Source organism: Zonotrichia albicollis, chromosome 2, assembly GCF_047830755.1.
Source record: "Zonotrichia albicollis isolate bZonAlb1 chromosome 2, bZonAlb1.hap1, whole genome shotgun sequence".
Taxonomy (NCBI): Eukaryota; Metazoa; Chordata; class Aves; order Passeriformes; family Passerellidae; genus Zonotrichia; species Zonotrichia albicollis.
Genome location: NC_133820.1, coordinates 100,067,978 through 100,083,685, shown reverse-complemented (window position 1 = coordinate 100,083,685; position 15,708 = coordinate 100,067,978). Strand labels below are relative to the sequence as shown.

Below are 15,708 nucleotides of genomic sequence, written 5' to 3'. Positions count from 1 at the left end.
CTTCTTACTGTAAGTCACCATAATTGTGTCTTTCTTCAGTGAAGCACAAAGGTTCTCCCTGTTCTCCACTGCCTCTGCCAGCACCTGCTCCAAAAGCCACATCTGGGGTTGCTGCTTTCAGCCCGTTACTGCACACTGGAACAAGATCAGCTCACATCTGTCTTCACAACCAGCTGACAGCGCTCACCCAACTGCACCTAAGCATGTTCAGCAATGGGTCAAGGATGACTGAGGAAAACCAGCAGCTCTGAAGCAGCAACTGGAGGGGAGCCAGCAGGAACCTGACCAGCAGTTGGCTGGTCCTGAGTTTTTTAGGTTCAGTTGGTATCTATCCTTGTAGAAGTGGAAAGATGTGAGGCTTATGGATTTCAGATACCTTTGTCTATAGGAAGCAAATGAAACCTTGAAACATTTTTCAGCTTACATCACATCCCCATGCCATCTGCAGATGAAAGGAAAGGCAGAAGTCTGGGACCACAGACTTCCTCCTCCTCTTCCTCCTCTCACAGAGACCAGCCTAGTCGGAAGGAAACGTCTACTGCTTATCTCCAGTGCAGAAAACAGACACAGCCTCTGGTGGAAAAACACAGGCAAAGCCCAAGGGAAACCCTGGGGGCAAAACCAGCAACTTTGCATCAAACCTCCTCAGTATTTGTGGCTTAGGAAAAGCCTGGTTTTTTTGGAGCCATGCTTTAATGCTGTGCAAGAGTCCAGCTCGGGACTGCTGTTCATTGCACTCTTGGCAATAAAGCAATGCCAGCTTACAAAACCCACAGGCCTGAAGGCAGCGTGGCAGGAGGGCACGTTCACAATGCACCCAAGCTCTCCTTGTGCAACTTCTTTCCGGGCCCACACTCACATTTCTAAGATTTTCACTCTCCTCTCTCTGTAAAAGCAAAAATTGCAATTCTCAAAAGAGCAACTGCACCAGGAGATTGGGCTTTAAGGAAAAAAAAAAAAACAACACAATAACAACAACAAAAAAAATAGCCCTCAAAAGCCCACATTTATTGTCAAAGTCTCTAAAATTATGAGATTTGACAATAAGTCTTTTGTTCTTATGGTAACATGCAACTAGGCAACATGCAGCTTGATTTCTGCAGCCAGTAGATATTCAAAGTACTTTTCACATACAATAGGTGTCAATTTGACTTTATTTAAGGAAAAACGGGGAAAAAACAGTAATTTCCATAATACACAGAAGACAAGTTAGATAGCACTGCAAAAAAAAGGCTGAGTGTTTTACTTGTCACCAGTCTGCTTTGCAGCTCTACGATTAGTAATTTTAATGCAGTTTGTCATTTTGTATTATTGTTTAGCATCTTTATAATCAGCAGAGTTTGGGGTTATAAATCACAAAAAGTGTACTACTACTACTATGAAAAACTAAAAAACCCACAAAAATCACTTTCAAATAAACCATAAATATGTGATGCACATTAGTGTAACAAAACCATTTTTGTAAACATTTTCTCCAACATAACATGTGCATAAGATAAAAAATAAAAACACTGCAGTCATACAAGTTAGGGTTACTTTGACTTAAAGATACAGAAAATTATTACTTATTAAAGCTTAAAACTAAACCTAGGAGCTTTTCTTTTCTTCTTTGCTTACAAAAGCACTGTTTGAAGAGTTCGATGTTGGTGTACAAAGTGGTTTTGTAATACTGTTTTTACCTTGCCATGTTGGCACTTCTGTGGAGGCAGAAGCTGCCATATGGGCAGACCCTCTGAAGGAAGGAGATTTCCACCCTCCCCCGGAGCCTCAAAACTTCAACAGCACATATCCATGACCTGGGCATCCCTATAGCACTGGAGCATCTTCCTCTAGGTGAACAGCATCAGCTTTCAAGGACTAGATTAATTTTGACCACATAGCACTGGAAGATTTAAATCACGCAGACTGACATTCGATCGAATCAGTTTCGGCAAACTACACTACAGGGCAGCTCTGTGATCACACCCATGTCTACCATCACGTTGTGTCTCCGAGTCCCCTTTAGTTCATCATAGTACAAAAGGTCGATCGTTCTTCTGGCTGACCACACCGGGCCTGAAAAGAACACATCCTTCACCTTCAACACTATCCAAAAGTCATACAATTAAAAAAAAAATAGTTCTAGGTATTCCTCCGCCAGCAAATGTAAGGCTTTCTTGAGTTTTGATTCTTTTTGGGGGTGGGGGAGTGGGGGTTGCTGTGTGCACACGCATGCGCTGGAGGTTACGCATTTACCGCTCGCCTTTCAGCCGTCCGCGATGCTCGAAGGAGAGTCCTCAGCACAGCGCTGATCAGGATTTACAGCAGTCAGATTGGACACCAAAAGAAGGGTCTGTTAAGTCTGAGCTTTGCACACTTGGTGCTCCTGGCTCTTAATTGATTGTGTGACCAGTCGCTCGAGCCATCAGCTTGACTGAACTGAAGAACATGTGTTTAAAAAGCCCTACCTGTCATGCCATGAAGGAAAGTTAACCACAGCAGAAGACAAAGCCCATGAAACACTGAGAGCCTGTTCACTGAATGAACAGCTTAAGGCAGCTGTCAGGAAAGTACCCCACCAAAGGAATTAGGAACAAAAAAAAAAAAAAAAAAAAAAAACAAAAAAAAAAAAAACCAAAACAAAAAGGAAAATGGCTGAATCGTGACACTGTGCATTATTACAACACCAACAGATTATTATACACTCAAGATTTCTCAAGTAATGAACATGTAGCCACTAAACAAATTATTACTCTCAAGACATTTATTAAAAATGTCAGAACTTATTCATAAAATAAAACTGACTTTAAAAAAAGAAAAAAAAAAAAAAGAAAGGAAAAAAGCCAGAGCTGGGATCTTACATCTAAACACAGGTATACGCTGTCTTTATGAATAAGCAGTATTAACTACATTCTTAAAAGAGTTTTAGTGCATTGCATTCTTAAAAAAGAAAAACATCACCGCCCCAAAATGTTTCCTACAACATTTAACAGTTTATAGAACTAGCCTAGTTACTTTTACCTGCCTGTTACTAAGCCCATGTGTTAGAAGAGTCAAACCTCTGGTTTAGGCTAAATTCATACTTCTGTTAAGGATGAAATTGGTTTAAAAAATGCTTGCTTTGCCAAATTTTGTAAGCAGATTACATTAATCAGTGTCTCACTGCCATACCGCTACGACTCTTGCCCCAAGGGACTACTCACTCCTCCTGCTGAAACTTGCTATGCAATAACAGTCAGAAACCTTTCAATCTGGTAGTTTTGGTATTAAGATTAAATTAGACATTAATGGTTTTCTTCTAAAAACGTATAAACTAAACCACCTCTTTTATTTTATGCATTAAAAACAATGAGGTAGGCACAAAAAAATAAACATATGTAGTTTGGATTTTATTTCTCTTTTTTTTCTTTTTTTTTCTTTTTTTTTTAGTTCTGCGAGTGCAGACTGTGGTAAAACTGTTGTTGCACTTCTAGGTTTAAACAAAAATTAAACCTTTAACTGAGGCAGTGCTAATACTGTGACATAACCAAGTTCTGGCCTAACACAGAATCATTATAGAAAATGAAATTTTTTTTCCTTTTTTTTTTTTTTTAATCACCTGCACATGTTTCAGGCAACACCTGGTACACAGAAAATGACTAAAGTTATTGGCCAGGCCAAAATAAAACTGCAGAAACAAAAAAACCCTAAGAATTCCACCCCAAGCCCCTTCCCACCCTCCCTGTCCCCAAAAAGAAGTTATCCTAGTCACTGTGTCTTTCACATTTTATAAATATTAACTTCTTAAAACCTGCACCTTCCTCTTTGTCCACATATTGTCACATTACAAAAAAGAAATGTCAATTAAATACATTGTTAACATTACTAGACTAGATCTGCCCTCTGTTTCAGCCAGTCTGACTCTCTACACCACTTCTCACCTTCTCTTGCCTGCCTCCTGTCCACTCAACAAACAGCATGGTCATGGTAAGCCTGGTTTGTTTTTCTTCCTTTTCTCCCCCCTCCTCTGTTTTAACACTAACAAACAGAGTCCTTCAAATCCTAGGAACACTGGAGCTGAAGGGAAAAGAAGACCTGTAGCTTTCTAGCGTGATCCCAAATCTCCAAGACATTGTAGCACCTGATGGCAATATCTTTACAGCACCAGCTGCCTCGCAGCCTCAGTTGAAAAACATAAAGAAACCTAACACCAGTGATGCCTGCACACACATTTACACAGAGTGCTGCACTCGTGCAGGTCTGTACTCCAGTTGAAAATAATTCCAAGTTATGAAGATCTCAGACTCTGGATGTCAGCAATTCCTCTCCAAATCCCACTGCTTCTACCAGCTCAGAAGTGAAGTCCTGCCAAGGGTCATGAAATAGACTTGACTGCTTCCACCTGACCGCACGGAGGCAAAGAAAACCTGCAAAGAAAAGAGATTGGCAAATTCAACAGGCAGGACAGCAGTGGTTCCAATGTGCCTTCACTCTCCCAGTATCTGCAGTGCTGGTCTGGGCTGGTGGGGATGGAGCTGATGCTCCTCACAGCGGCCTGTGGGGTGCAGGGCTCTGCACCTATGTTACCAGTGTTGTTAACACATCCCTATTGTGGCTACTGCTGAACAACACTGGCACAGTTATCAAGGCTTTCTCTCCAGCATCCTCACCCCTAAAAGGCCAGTGGGCTGGGATGGGCAAAAGACTGGAAGGGGACAATGCTGGGACAGCTAAGCTAAACTGACCCAATGGATGTCCCATAACATACAGCATTGTGTACACCAATAAAAGCTCAGGGAAAGGAGGGACGCTGTGGTGATGACATCTGCCTTCTCAAGCAAGCATTGTGTGTGGACACAAACATCTGGACATCCACCTGCCCATGGGAGACCATGTATTAACTCTTTATTTTGTCTGGCTTGCATATAAAAGCTGTCTTACTAAACTGTCCATATCTCGATCCATGAGTCTTTTTGCCTTCTGACTACTTCCTTTCTCTTCCATGGGTAAGGGGAGAGAGCTTGAGGCTGGCTGGGTGTTTGGCTGCTGCTCAGGGTCACCCCAACCTGAGCACCCAACTGAAGTACACGTTTAACATCTTGGCAAAAACCTTGGTGGGAGGGAATGTACCTTGTCGTTGCGTTCACATAAGAATTTGAGTCTCTGTGCCCTTTTGTGCATGAACACACCATCCAAGTGTCCAGTTTCCACCGACCGTATTTCGATTGCTTTTTCTCCCCAGCCCATGATCTGGTTAGATCGGATGTATGCTTTGGAAGGAAAACAGCACATTAGGATGGGCAGAGGGCAACAGGAGAAATGGGAAAAGCACAGAATATCCTGACACACTCTAGATAAAAATTACCTGCATGTGCCTTATTGTAGCTACACACATGTTCCAAGGGCTATTTCTGTCCTCAGAACATTCAAGATCCCTAAAAAACACCCTTTTTAATTTAAATTTCTTTTGCGTGTTTTTCTGTGTTATATACTTCTTCCTTGAGCATTTATAAGAAAGGAAACTTTATAACCTTTAATTAAATGGAAGGAACATTGAGTTTTTACACAGGCTTTTTCTTCCAAGTCTGAGACAAACAGACATATTAATTAGGTGTTGACTAGGAGAAAGCAGAAGCCAAGGTTTAAATAGGCTAAGCCCATCCACTACAATGTGTCCCAAGCACCAGCTCTAGGTCTTATGTGTTATTTTCCCTCCTTGATTGAGTTTGTCAGCAAAAACAAAGAATGAGAGGGAAAGGTAAAACTAGAAAAAAATTACCTAGCCTCTCTTAATAGGAGTAATAATTGAAAAACTGATCTTGAGAAAGCCAACTGCAAATCATTCTGTGTATCTCACAAGAGGTTCACATTAAGCTCTCAAAGTAGAAATATTATTTGACATACTGCATCCCTTTGTGCACAAATAAAATAACAAATCAAACATTTTTTCTTTCGACTGCCACAGGTAACACAGATTAGTAGTGGAGGGGAAAAAACCTATTTTTGATAGCAGTAAGCAAATTAAATTAAAAGGAAAATCACCAGCATTATGAAAAGGTATATTCACAAAGAAATTTGATAGACAGTCTTAGGAATCCTGTGAAAAATAGCAAGGGGACTTAATGAAGACTAAGCTGTTGCCTCTGGTTTGCATGCATACTTAACAGAAGAATGAAAAGGACTTCCTAGCCAGTAAAATTAAAAAGCATTTAATATTACAGTACTTTCCTTTTATATAACATTTTCATATTAGTTTTCAGTGAAATGAAATCAAATTATCTACTACAGTATAATGTACACCAACAGCGCATATACCATCCCAATGGAAAATTATTCCTTTTTAAATGCTCCACTAGTGCTAACTGGGCCCAACACTTAATAAAAATTGCCAGATGAGATGTTCAGATGGTGTTGGTGGCCTCAGTGCCATTTACTACTTCACAAGCATTCAAGTCTCCAAAGGCTCTGGAATTTGCCAGCTGATATATTCTGCTTGCTTTTAGATCTAGTCAAGAGTTAATCAGCACAGGAGGGAACATGCTGTGCATCTAACTTCTTTCAATTTCCTCCTGCACTGTTGCTCAAACAGCTATCATTCATCATCTCCCAATATGTGCAGCCATCCCACAGCCCATAAAATGCAATCTGCTTGCCCAACAAAAGGAGGGTGTGCCGATAGCCCTTGCTTTGCTCTGCACTGAATTACAGCAGCACAAGCAGGAGGGACTCTGGTGTGTACCCGGGTACTACACTCACTGTTCTCACTCTCAACCTTATTCTGAGATGGAGAGATGAGGGAGGATGGTGCTAGGAGAGACAAGCAATCTGAGGGTGAATTAAAGACATCAAATGAGGTATACCTTTTGTTATCTACACAGATTTACCCATAGTGTTTTACTCATCTGCCACTTTATATGCCTTTATACTGAAAGGTTTCCACAACTTTGTGGCTGTCTAGCAAAAATTCTGCAGCAGGCCATGGTGAATTTCTACAGAGGTAAAGAGGACCTACAGAGGTCATAGTGAATTTCTCAATCATGAGCTCCTCAACTTGATTGTTTGGGTTTTATTCACAAAAACTTCAGCACAAGGCTGAAGAATCAGGCCATATGATTACTCCTCACTTTGCACAGTTGTTTCCCAGAAATAATACAGCATGCCTTCAGATGCAGAAGCAGCACACTGGATGTTTCCTCCTTCTGCCCACGTGCACACAGACTCACACTTCCTAAGAGCGCATGGCTCACCAGAGGCACTTACCAACTGAAGTTGGCATTTCTCCCCACTGCAGAACCACATCCTTGGTTATCCTTCCATATGTGTTGACATAAACTCCTTCATCCTCGTAGCAGACCAGCAGCTCCATCCCATCCGTGTTTGGGAGGATGATGATTGCGTGAGGTTGGATACTGCTCTGGATCTACGGAGACAGAAGGGGAAGCGTTTAATGCTGCAGAGCCTGTGCTGGAAGAAAGGGATGGGGGATTTTGGTTTTGGCTGACACATCAGGGATTCACAGAATCGTAGGATGGCTTGGGATGGAAGGGACCCTAAAGATCATTGAGTCCCAAATTCACTCACTTCACAAGTGCTGTATCTGCTGCCCTCAAGCTAGACACCACAGTGAGCAAGACCTGTAAACCCTTGGAGCAGAAATCCTCTTAATCTTAAGGCAGACATCTAAAGTGAGGAAAGATTAATTTCTCTGTAGGGGTCCCCATTTCTTTCCATATGCAGAAAGGGAGCTGGAGCAAGAAGAGCAGATGCCGACCTCAAATCTCTGCACTGCATTAAATAGGGCTTGGGGTGGCCCATCTGACACCTCTGTGTACAATAAACACGAAAACTTGGTAGCTACAGTCACCTGGTCTTTGCCAATCCTTTCTTGGGTTGCAAGAACCCAACCCTTGGGCTGCTGTGTCATTTGTGCTGCTGGACCTCTGCAGGGTACTCGGGCATTTAGCTGTCACCCCTGACACAGTCACACTGGTCCTCACCAGATCTGATTGGGCAACTCCAAACCATAGAGACACACTGACTATGAGGTGAGGACTGACTGTGAGACACAAACTCCATAGCACATGTGGCCATATCTGCTGAGACCCCTTATATACCCAATATACCACTGCAAACATCTGGCAGTGATCCCCAGGGACAGCCTGACACATTGGTCATGTGGGGAAAGGAAGGGGTTGGACATGGGGGGTGACCCACCAGAAAGAAAGAGAAAAAGCCAGACACAACAGCAGCTCTTACATGTGTTGGTAGATAAATATCATAGACCGATCCTGAATCCACATCCACAGCATGGAAGCCAGCGCAGGAGCCATAGATCACTTTTAGTCTCTGACCCTCTTCTACAGTGAGATCCACCAGCAATGGCTTATGTACCAGTTCTCCAAATGACTGTGAGACAACCATCAGTGAGATTACTTTACTGCTTAGAACAACAATGGGGTATATAAAAACATGCTCACATGCACACATTGTGGATTTATTCCCCCACATCCCTCTGGTCCCTGCACACCAGACCCATCAGGCTGACACATCTCTCATGGACAGACTACTCTGCAAACTGCTGCATTTCAATCACCTAAGCTATTTTCTACAGGGTTTACTTGGTCCATTTGCTTTTTTATTAAGAATTGTTCTTCCCAAAGTTCAGGGCAATTGGGCACTCCTGTAGTACTTTGATCTACACAACCCACAGTAACTGTCTGTAAACCAGCCTGCAATTACACCAAGCCAGCTGATTTCATTCTAGCAAAATTCAAAAACAGTCCCATAGCATTGCTGAATATCACTTCATTGCTTGCTCTGCTCTGACAAAGCAGCTTAGACTCAGTCCACTTCTCTCTGTTCCATGTTTTACTAATAGAGAGAGCAAAGAAAAACTTGTGATGTTGTGTCATTATTAGTTTATGCTCAGTTACAATTTAGACCTTTAAATGTATTGATTCTTAAGATTTAAAAAAAAAAAAAACTCCTAAATTAAAATATAACACCAAGTTTGTGGAGATTTATCAAAGAACTTGGAATATGGCCATGACACAATGTCAGAACATTTTTGTAAAAGGGATAACTGCAGGTGGTTATGAGAAAATCCGATCTATGGCTGAAATATACTGTTACCTTAAAGGCCATAAATTTATGGTATGGCTTTGGTGCCCATGCATAGACTTCCACAGAACTCTTCAATGCAATTACCAAGAACTTGATTCTTTCATATTTTACTGAAATTAAGAAAACAAACAAGAATTCAGCATAATTCCAAAGTTATTCCAGTTACATCAAGAAAGAAGACAAGTTATGTAAGCATTAAAAAATACTGTAATTTTGAGAGTTTAGTAGCATTGCATTTTAGGATTGCTACTTCTATGTAGTTTAGCTCTTTGATACATTTATGCTGCAGAAAGTCATTACTCTTGCTAGCAAGTGACCATGTTACCATCTTTAGAATTAACTAGTCACTACTTATTTTCACTTATGTTTTTCCATATTGGACAGTGCTTAGTCATCAAGACAAGAAAAGTTGTTTTTGGGAACATTCCAATAAAAGAAGGCTGTGACTGTGGAAGAGTCCATTACTGGCAGTTCCAGTCACAACAGTGTTAGTTTGAGCTGATGGAAAAATTACCCAGAGGAAAGGAGGAAGAAATGAAAATTACAACATAACTCAATTTCAAGAGCAAAAGACAAGCTTAATAGTGGAGCACTTTCCTTTGTCCCTAAATTCTGAGATAACTCATTTGAGAAAAAGAAAACAAAAATTACATAATTTATCAGAAATAAAGGGTCATTATATTAATGATCCATGCTACTACTTGCTCTTTGAACTCTGCAGGAAAGCAAGACTGAGCTCTAAGTGTTAAGGGACTTGACACTTCTTCAACTGACAAAAAAAAGTCTCTCAACCTCCACAGCTGTACTGACTGAAAACAGAGCTTTTGTTCGGTCTTGTCTAGCTTACAAGACTTCCTGGAATTTTTTCACGGGGAAGAGGGGGATGTTGAACAAAACCACCTCATCTGTGAAAGGGGACATTTGATAATTCTTATTATTTGCTCTGGGTGCTATCTGGGAATTCACCCAAATCTTAAGTTTCAAAAGAGCAATTTCTCATTTAGAGGAGCCAAAAGTTGCCTGAAGCAACTGAGATCCATAAATACCACTTCAGCCCGCCATTGGAGACCCCTGTTGCATCAAAGAGACAAGGAAGCAATCAGTGCCAGCTGCCTCGGTGACAGCGTCCAGACCGCAAGCCCAGCTCCTGGCAGAGCTCTCCTCCTTGGGAACTGAAGCGCAGCTGTCAGAGGCCTCGCACTACCTGAAAACACCCACTGTATTTCTGTGGCTCAGAGGCAAGTTCAGTGCCAGGCTGCAGCCCAGGCTAACAAACCCCTCTTCATCAGGAAGAGAATACTCTTTGTTTCAGACGCTTCCCTGCTGGAAAGCCTCCTTTCAATAGCTGCTGATGTATTGTTAACAGGCCACTTCATTATGCTGCTGACACCCTGGGGTACGATACCAGAGGAGTGCATTATTAATTGTTTTCGGGGTCAGGCTCCTGGCTCGGCAGTCACTTACTGCCAGTGTTATTGATTACGCCCCATTAGCAGGTTTTTCCAAGAGCACACGCGTGACAGGAGGAGACTGAGAACAGTTTGATTGCTGCTGCTCCACACTGACTGACACAGCTGGAAAGGAACTGAGCTGGTTCCTGGGAGAAAATCAAATCAGAGGCAACAGCCAGTGCCCATTAGGATGCACTGTGAAACTGAAGCAGCAGAAAGAGCTCTTGGTTCACATTCCCACCTGCAGGGCAGCAGGCTCACTGAATATACTCCACTGGCTGTGAATGCCACATGTCCTTGCACCAGCTTTGGTGGAAGTTTCTATAACCAAATCCATTTAAATTACTTAAAACCACTCAAAGGGCACCTACCTGGTGAAAACACATTTGATTCTGTAACTGTACTGCAGCAGATCTGAGATGGCATTAGGGAATTTCATGAGCTAAGAAGAATCAGTTAATCACCCAGGAGTTACAGACATGCTGCTGTGCCCAGGTTCTTCCCCAAAGCTCATCTGCTACCTGGCCTTTCTTCCTCCTCACACTTTTTTTTTTCTTTCTCCCAGTCTCTAAAATCTACATTAAAGAGAGACTTTTTCAATCTATTCCAGCATGTAAATTCATCATGGTAAAAAATATGGGAAACTTGATAGTAAAGGAAGCAGTTGCTGGAATCCCTCTATTACCTCAAGAGGGGGTGAAATGTTACCAGCCCTCACTGTCCAGATCAGCACCCTTCTGGAAGCTGCATCCATTACAGGAAGGAGATAGATGGGATTTACACACTCTCCAGTTCCCAACCCACCATCCCACCACAAAATCCCCTCTCATCTTCGATTTAACCCTGTAACTTGCCATTTTGGTGCTCTGCCAGCAAGTTCACCCTGAGAGACAGATAAGACAGCTAGAAATAGAACCAACCAAACCATAAACCCAATAGCTTCATGTATTGCAGTTCCCCTTCTCAGCCATCCTTTATCCTAACTATCTGATTACTGCATTTGCTACTCACCAACTTTATAGTGCACACAGCCTTCCAAGTCGCCCACCGTAGTCCAGCCCTGTTTCTTTTCTACCTCAGGATCATTGTGCAGGATTTTATTTCTTAACCATGACAAATAGTAAACTCGCAACTTGTTCTTCTTACCTGAACACAAAATGAAAAAAATAAAAAAAAAAACCAAAGGGTTTATCTCTACAGGAAGATACTTGCAAAAAGCCCTACCCAGGCAAACAGAAAGCTCTGCAAAACAAACCAACAATGAAGGAGAAAATGCTGCAGCCACAGAAATCTCCCTCAGTTTTTCATCCACAACAGCTTCACTCCAGACTCCACCCAGACATGCCCTTTCCTGTTAATCAATGATAGACACACATGGTAATATCACACAGACATAAATGACAAACTCAAGGGAACAACTCTTCAGCTATCCGGTTCTTAGGACCAAGACAACTTCCACTAGAACAGGGAACTCCCACAACAAAAGCACCAAAGAGTCATGCACTGAGATTTTATATAGATATATAGATATATAGATATATAGATATATAGATATATAGATATATAGATATAACTGAGTCAGAGTAGCTCTTTTAGACACTAAACTGTAGGAGAGCAGCAGGATGGAATGTGAGACCTGGAACTTCATCTGCTTGCTAAAAGCTGATGTCTGCTTTGTCAGCAGCCCTTCCCTTGAGCTGCAAGTGTGTAATACTTACCAGGCTGCACACAGAAACTGAGAGAGGTGTTTCTTCTCCACAGGTGAAAGAAGCTACCTGCCCAGGCTGCCCTATCTTCACCTGACACAGCATCTGCCACGTCATCAAAATACAGCTCAGACTTTTAACTCTCAATACAAGAAGGCCTCTTAGAATGCAAAGCAAGGTTCATGATAAAGTTTACCACTGATTCTTTAACAATTAATGGCCTACAAAGTATTTATTGAGCTAGTGAGAAAATGGCCCTAAATGCACATACTTAAAGCTTGCATCCTCTTTTTCTCCAGCTGCTTTGCTGCTTGGAACCATTACAGTTTTACAAACTAAGCTGCGGCTGAGGAAGGGAGATCATCCCTGCTTTGACCAGTAGCCATTTACCAAGGCTCCATGAGGTCTCTTGGAAAGGAAGGGCTACAGGAGATGCCCTCAGGGACCCCACCTGTCAGCAGAGTAGCTCCATGCTCTGCTGCACCAGCCACAATGAGGAGCCATGTGTCTTTCCTGTGTTTCAGCCACTGGAGGCGAGAGGGAGACAGGTGACCTGTGCTGCAGTCACTGCTGGGCTGGCCAAGCAACACCCTACTGGTCTGTGCTGCCAAAAGCCACCATGTATCAAGATGCCACACCTGGCAGCCTGCCAGCCAGATCCAGCTATAGAGTTCAGCTAAATGTCTTGAATTTGTCACGTTTTCACAGGACACTGCCAGATTAGTTCACAGGTGGCTGCTCAGGGGATACTGGCTGCAGCAGGACAAGAGGCCTGAGCCCTGAGCCCATCCTGCTGTGCACAGCCAGCTCCACACTGTGGGGCTGCAGCTGGAACAAACCCCCTACCCTGACAGTAAGGGATCCCCTAACATAGCCAGGCTTGTCAGGAAAAGCATCTGCAGGGGCTGGGGCAGCAATGTGGGGAAGCACAGCTTGCAAACAGGATTCTCCATGGACTCCGGCACCACAAGCCATTGCATTAAAAACACACACACGGTCTAGAAGATATTTTGATGATTATTTGGATGGGAAAGGACAGGAGGAAAAGAGAAGGCAATTTCAAAGTAAAAAATCTGTTCACTAAGCTTAAAGTGGAATTGGAGAGGTAATTGTAAATACTGGATCTGCTACCCAATTTTAAAAGCCCTTCTGTTCTGATGCCATTCAATGAAATGTGAAGTAACTGCACTATCTTTTGTTTATCACCATTACAAATGGGATTATAGATTTGGCAGTAAATTAGTACCCTGATTTACCTCCGGACTTAATATTTAGAAAGCTGTGTTTCATAAAGGGGTCAAGCCCTACCACTCTGGTAGCTTTCTCAAGATCTGGAGGACTAGTGCAGGAAACAGTATTTCCAAAAGTCCCACATGTAACCAAGAAAAGATCCTTTCATGAAAACACTGCAAATGATAGCCACAAAGGCTTTTTTAAAAACACTGAAAAATAGGAAACATAGTTCAGATCAGAAGCCACTGCAGTTCTGGGCAAGAAAGAGCTCAGAAGGCTCAGGGTCACTACAATGTACCAATGCTTTCAAAACCATGCTGAGTCCCTGCCCACAAGGAGACAAATTCTGCCTCAGATATTTCCATGGTTGTAGGTTCCCCAGTAACTTAGTCAAACTTTAAGACTCAGACAAACAGTGCACATGGGAATTTCCCAGCATGTGGCTACTTTTTTCCTTTTGCTTCACATGATATGCACCAGGGTATTTCTCTCCAACCAGAAACATTTTTCAAAACAACTGAGAAATATCTCAAGTGTGTTCCCATTGTGTTCTGGTGTCTAGACCACAAGGAAAAGTCACAAGACAGGAAATTCCTCTGCCTTTCTGCAGCCTGACATGAAAAGAGCAGAACCGGTTAGTTATATAAACATGGCTATGCATTTATTTCAACAAGTTATGCTGCTCTTAATGTTCGCTTTTGGAGTGGGGGAGATTAGATCCTTTCTCCTTGTAAAGCTCTACCAGTCAGTTTAAACAGCCTTCAGAATTCTGGTATTTTTTATTTTTTGCAGGGATCTAATCTTTATGATCACGAAATAAGAAAGAAAACTCTGCTCCAGCCATCAAATGAACTAATCAGACAGTGAATTCTGTGAGAACACCCAGCTTGGATCCTCCCACAGGCATAATTTCAAATGCAAAGCCTTTTCCTATATTGAGTTTTTTGTTTTTATTGTCACTGTGGTTTTTAATTATTAACCAGGCAGATTCCAACCAGTTCTTCCACTCTGTCATCTCTTCCTACCTTCCTGGTGCCACCATCAGCCAGCTGGGCTGGCAAAACCCCCAGGGAGCCACAACTGGAGCGTGTTCTGCATGCACATTGCTGCTCTCTCCTTCAGCGTTTTTATGACTCTGTACTGTATCTATCACCAGAGCAGATGAAACTGTTTCTTGCCTCTCAACAACATGAACTGAAGCACCAATCAACTACTCTTGCTTTATCTGCAAGGCTCTCTTGTACCATTTCTAGCAGGCTCAGTATCTCAGTATCAAAACCTTTGTTGTCAGAAAGTTCTGTATTTCAAACATAAATTGGGTCAAGAACTGATTTCATGTTTTCAGACTCTATTGTCTATTTAAAGCAAGTTTAGGTGACAATCCCCTCAAAATCCTAACACACTGCAACTTCTTAGCACAACGTGGTGACACCTTTCAAACCCTACCACCATCAGCACATCACTTCCCAAAAAACTCAGGGGAACAAATGGCTGAGTGCACCACAGTGAGCTGCACAATGCTTCCAGCAAGGCTGCAGCAGTGCTGGGACAAAGCTCAGAGACAGTTCCATCACTAATCTGCAAAACACACCATTTGCAGAAACATACCCTCAACCCCAGCATTCCAATTTTGCCTGGAGAGGTGAAGCAACACATCACAAATAAAAAGATACTTAGGGAAGTCCAGCATGGGGGTAAAGAAATGAGATGTGCAGCAGAGAAGACAAAAGGAGGGTATAAGGGGAAGTTTGGGCGTAACAGCATTAGATGTTCATTGAATATGCTCCCCCAGCCCTGCCTTTCACTGGGCAAGGATGCCTCTTCTGCCTCATACTCCAGTAACCTCCCATAAAACACAGGAGATGGCATAGACACAAAGGCACAGAACAACCAAGGATCAGCTGATTTCTTAAGGGTTAATGTAGCGTGTCTCCACAGAGGAAGCAATAGTTTTGAAGGAAACAAAGAAAACAGATGTGTCAGGGTACTTCAATTGTGACTGATGCAAAAATAAATAAACTTAAAACAATTATACACCAGACTGAATCACAGACACTTGAGATTTGTGTAGGATATGTTTCAAACCAACAGATTTTACACAAGTTGGATTATACAGTATTTTTGTTGACAAGGTCTGCTATAAAATAAACTCTATCAAATAGTGCCTTTCAAACAGCTTATATTTTAACATACTGCATTAGACATCAAAAGGACACACAGCAGGTTGTGTATTTTTA

The 15,708-nt window shown here is 42.2% G+C and overlaps 1 protein-coding gene across 13 annotated transcripts in view; it reads right to left on the bottom strand.

The window, feature by feature from the left end:
- Positions 1-3,501: 3,501 nt before the first annotated feature.
- Positions 3,502-15,708, bottom strand: part of MAP4K4 (mitogen-activated protein kinase kinase kinase kinase 4) — a 162,494-nt gene continuing 150,287 nt past the window's right edge. For all 13 annotated transcript variants that reach the window (XM_026792989.2, XM_074535803.1, XM_014266610.3 and 10 more), the window contains 6 exons: positions 11,544-11,678; positions 9,091-9,191; positions 8,215-8,364; positions 7,219-7,378; positions 5,089-5,228; positions 3,502-4,385 (listed from right to left, as the gene is read on the bottom strand). In XM_026792989.2, coding sequence (XP_026648790.2) covers positions 4,302-4,385; positions 5,089-5,228; positions 7,219-7,378; positions 8,215-8,364; positions 9,091-9,191; positions 11,544-11,678 — 770 coding nt within the window. In that variant the 3' untranslated portion in view covers positions 3,502-4,301. The remainder of the gene's footprint in view (positions 4,386-5,088; positions 5,229-7,218; positions 7,379-8,214; positions 8,365-9,090; positions 9,192-11,543; positions 11,679-15,708) is intronic.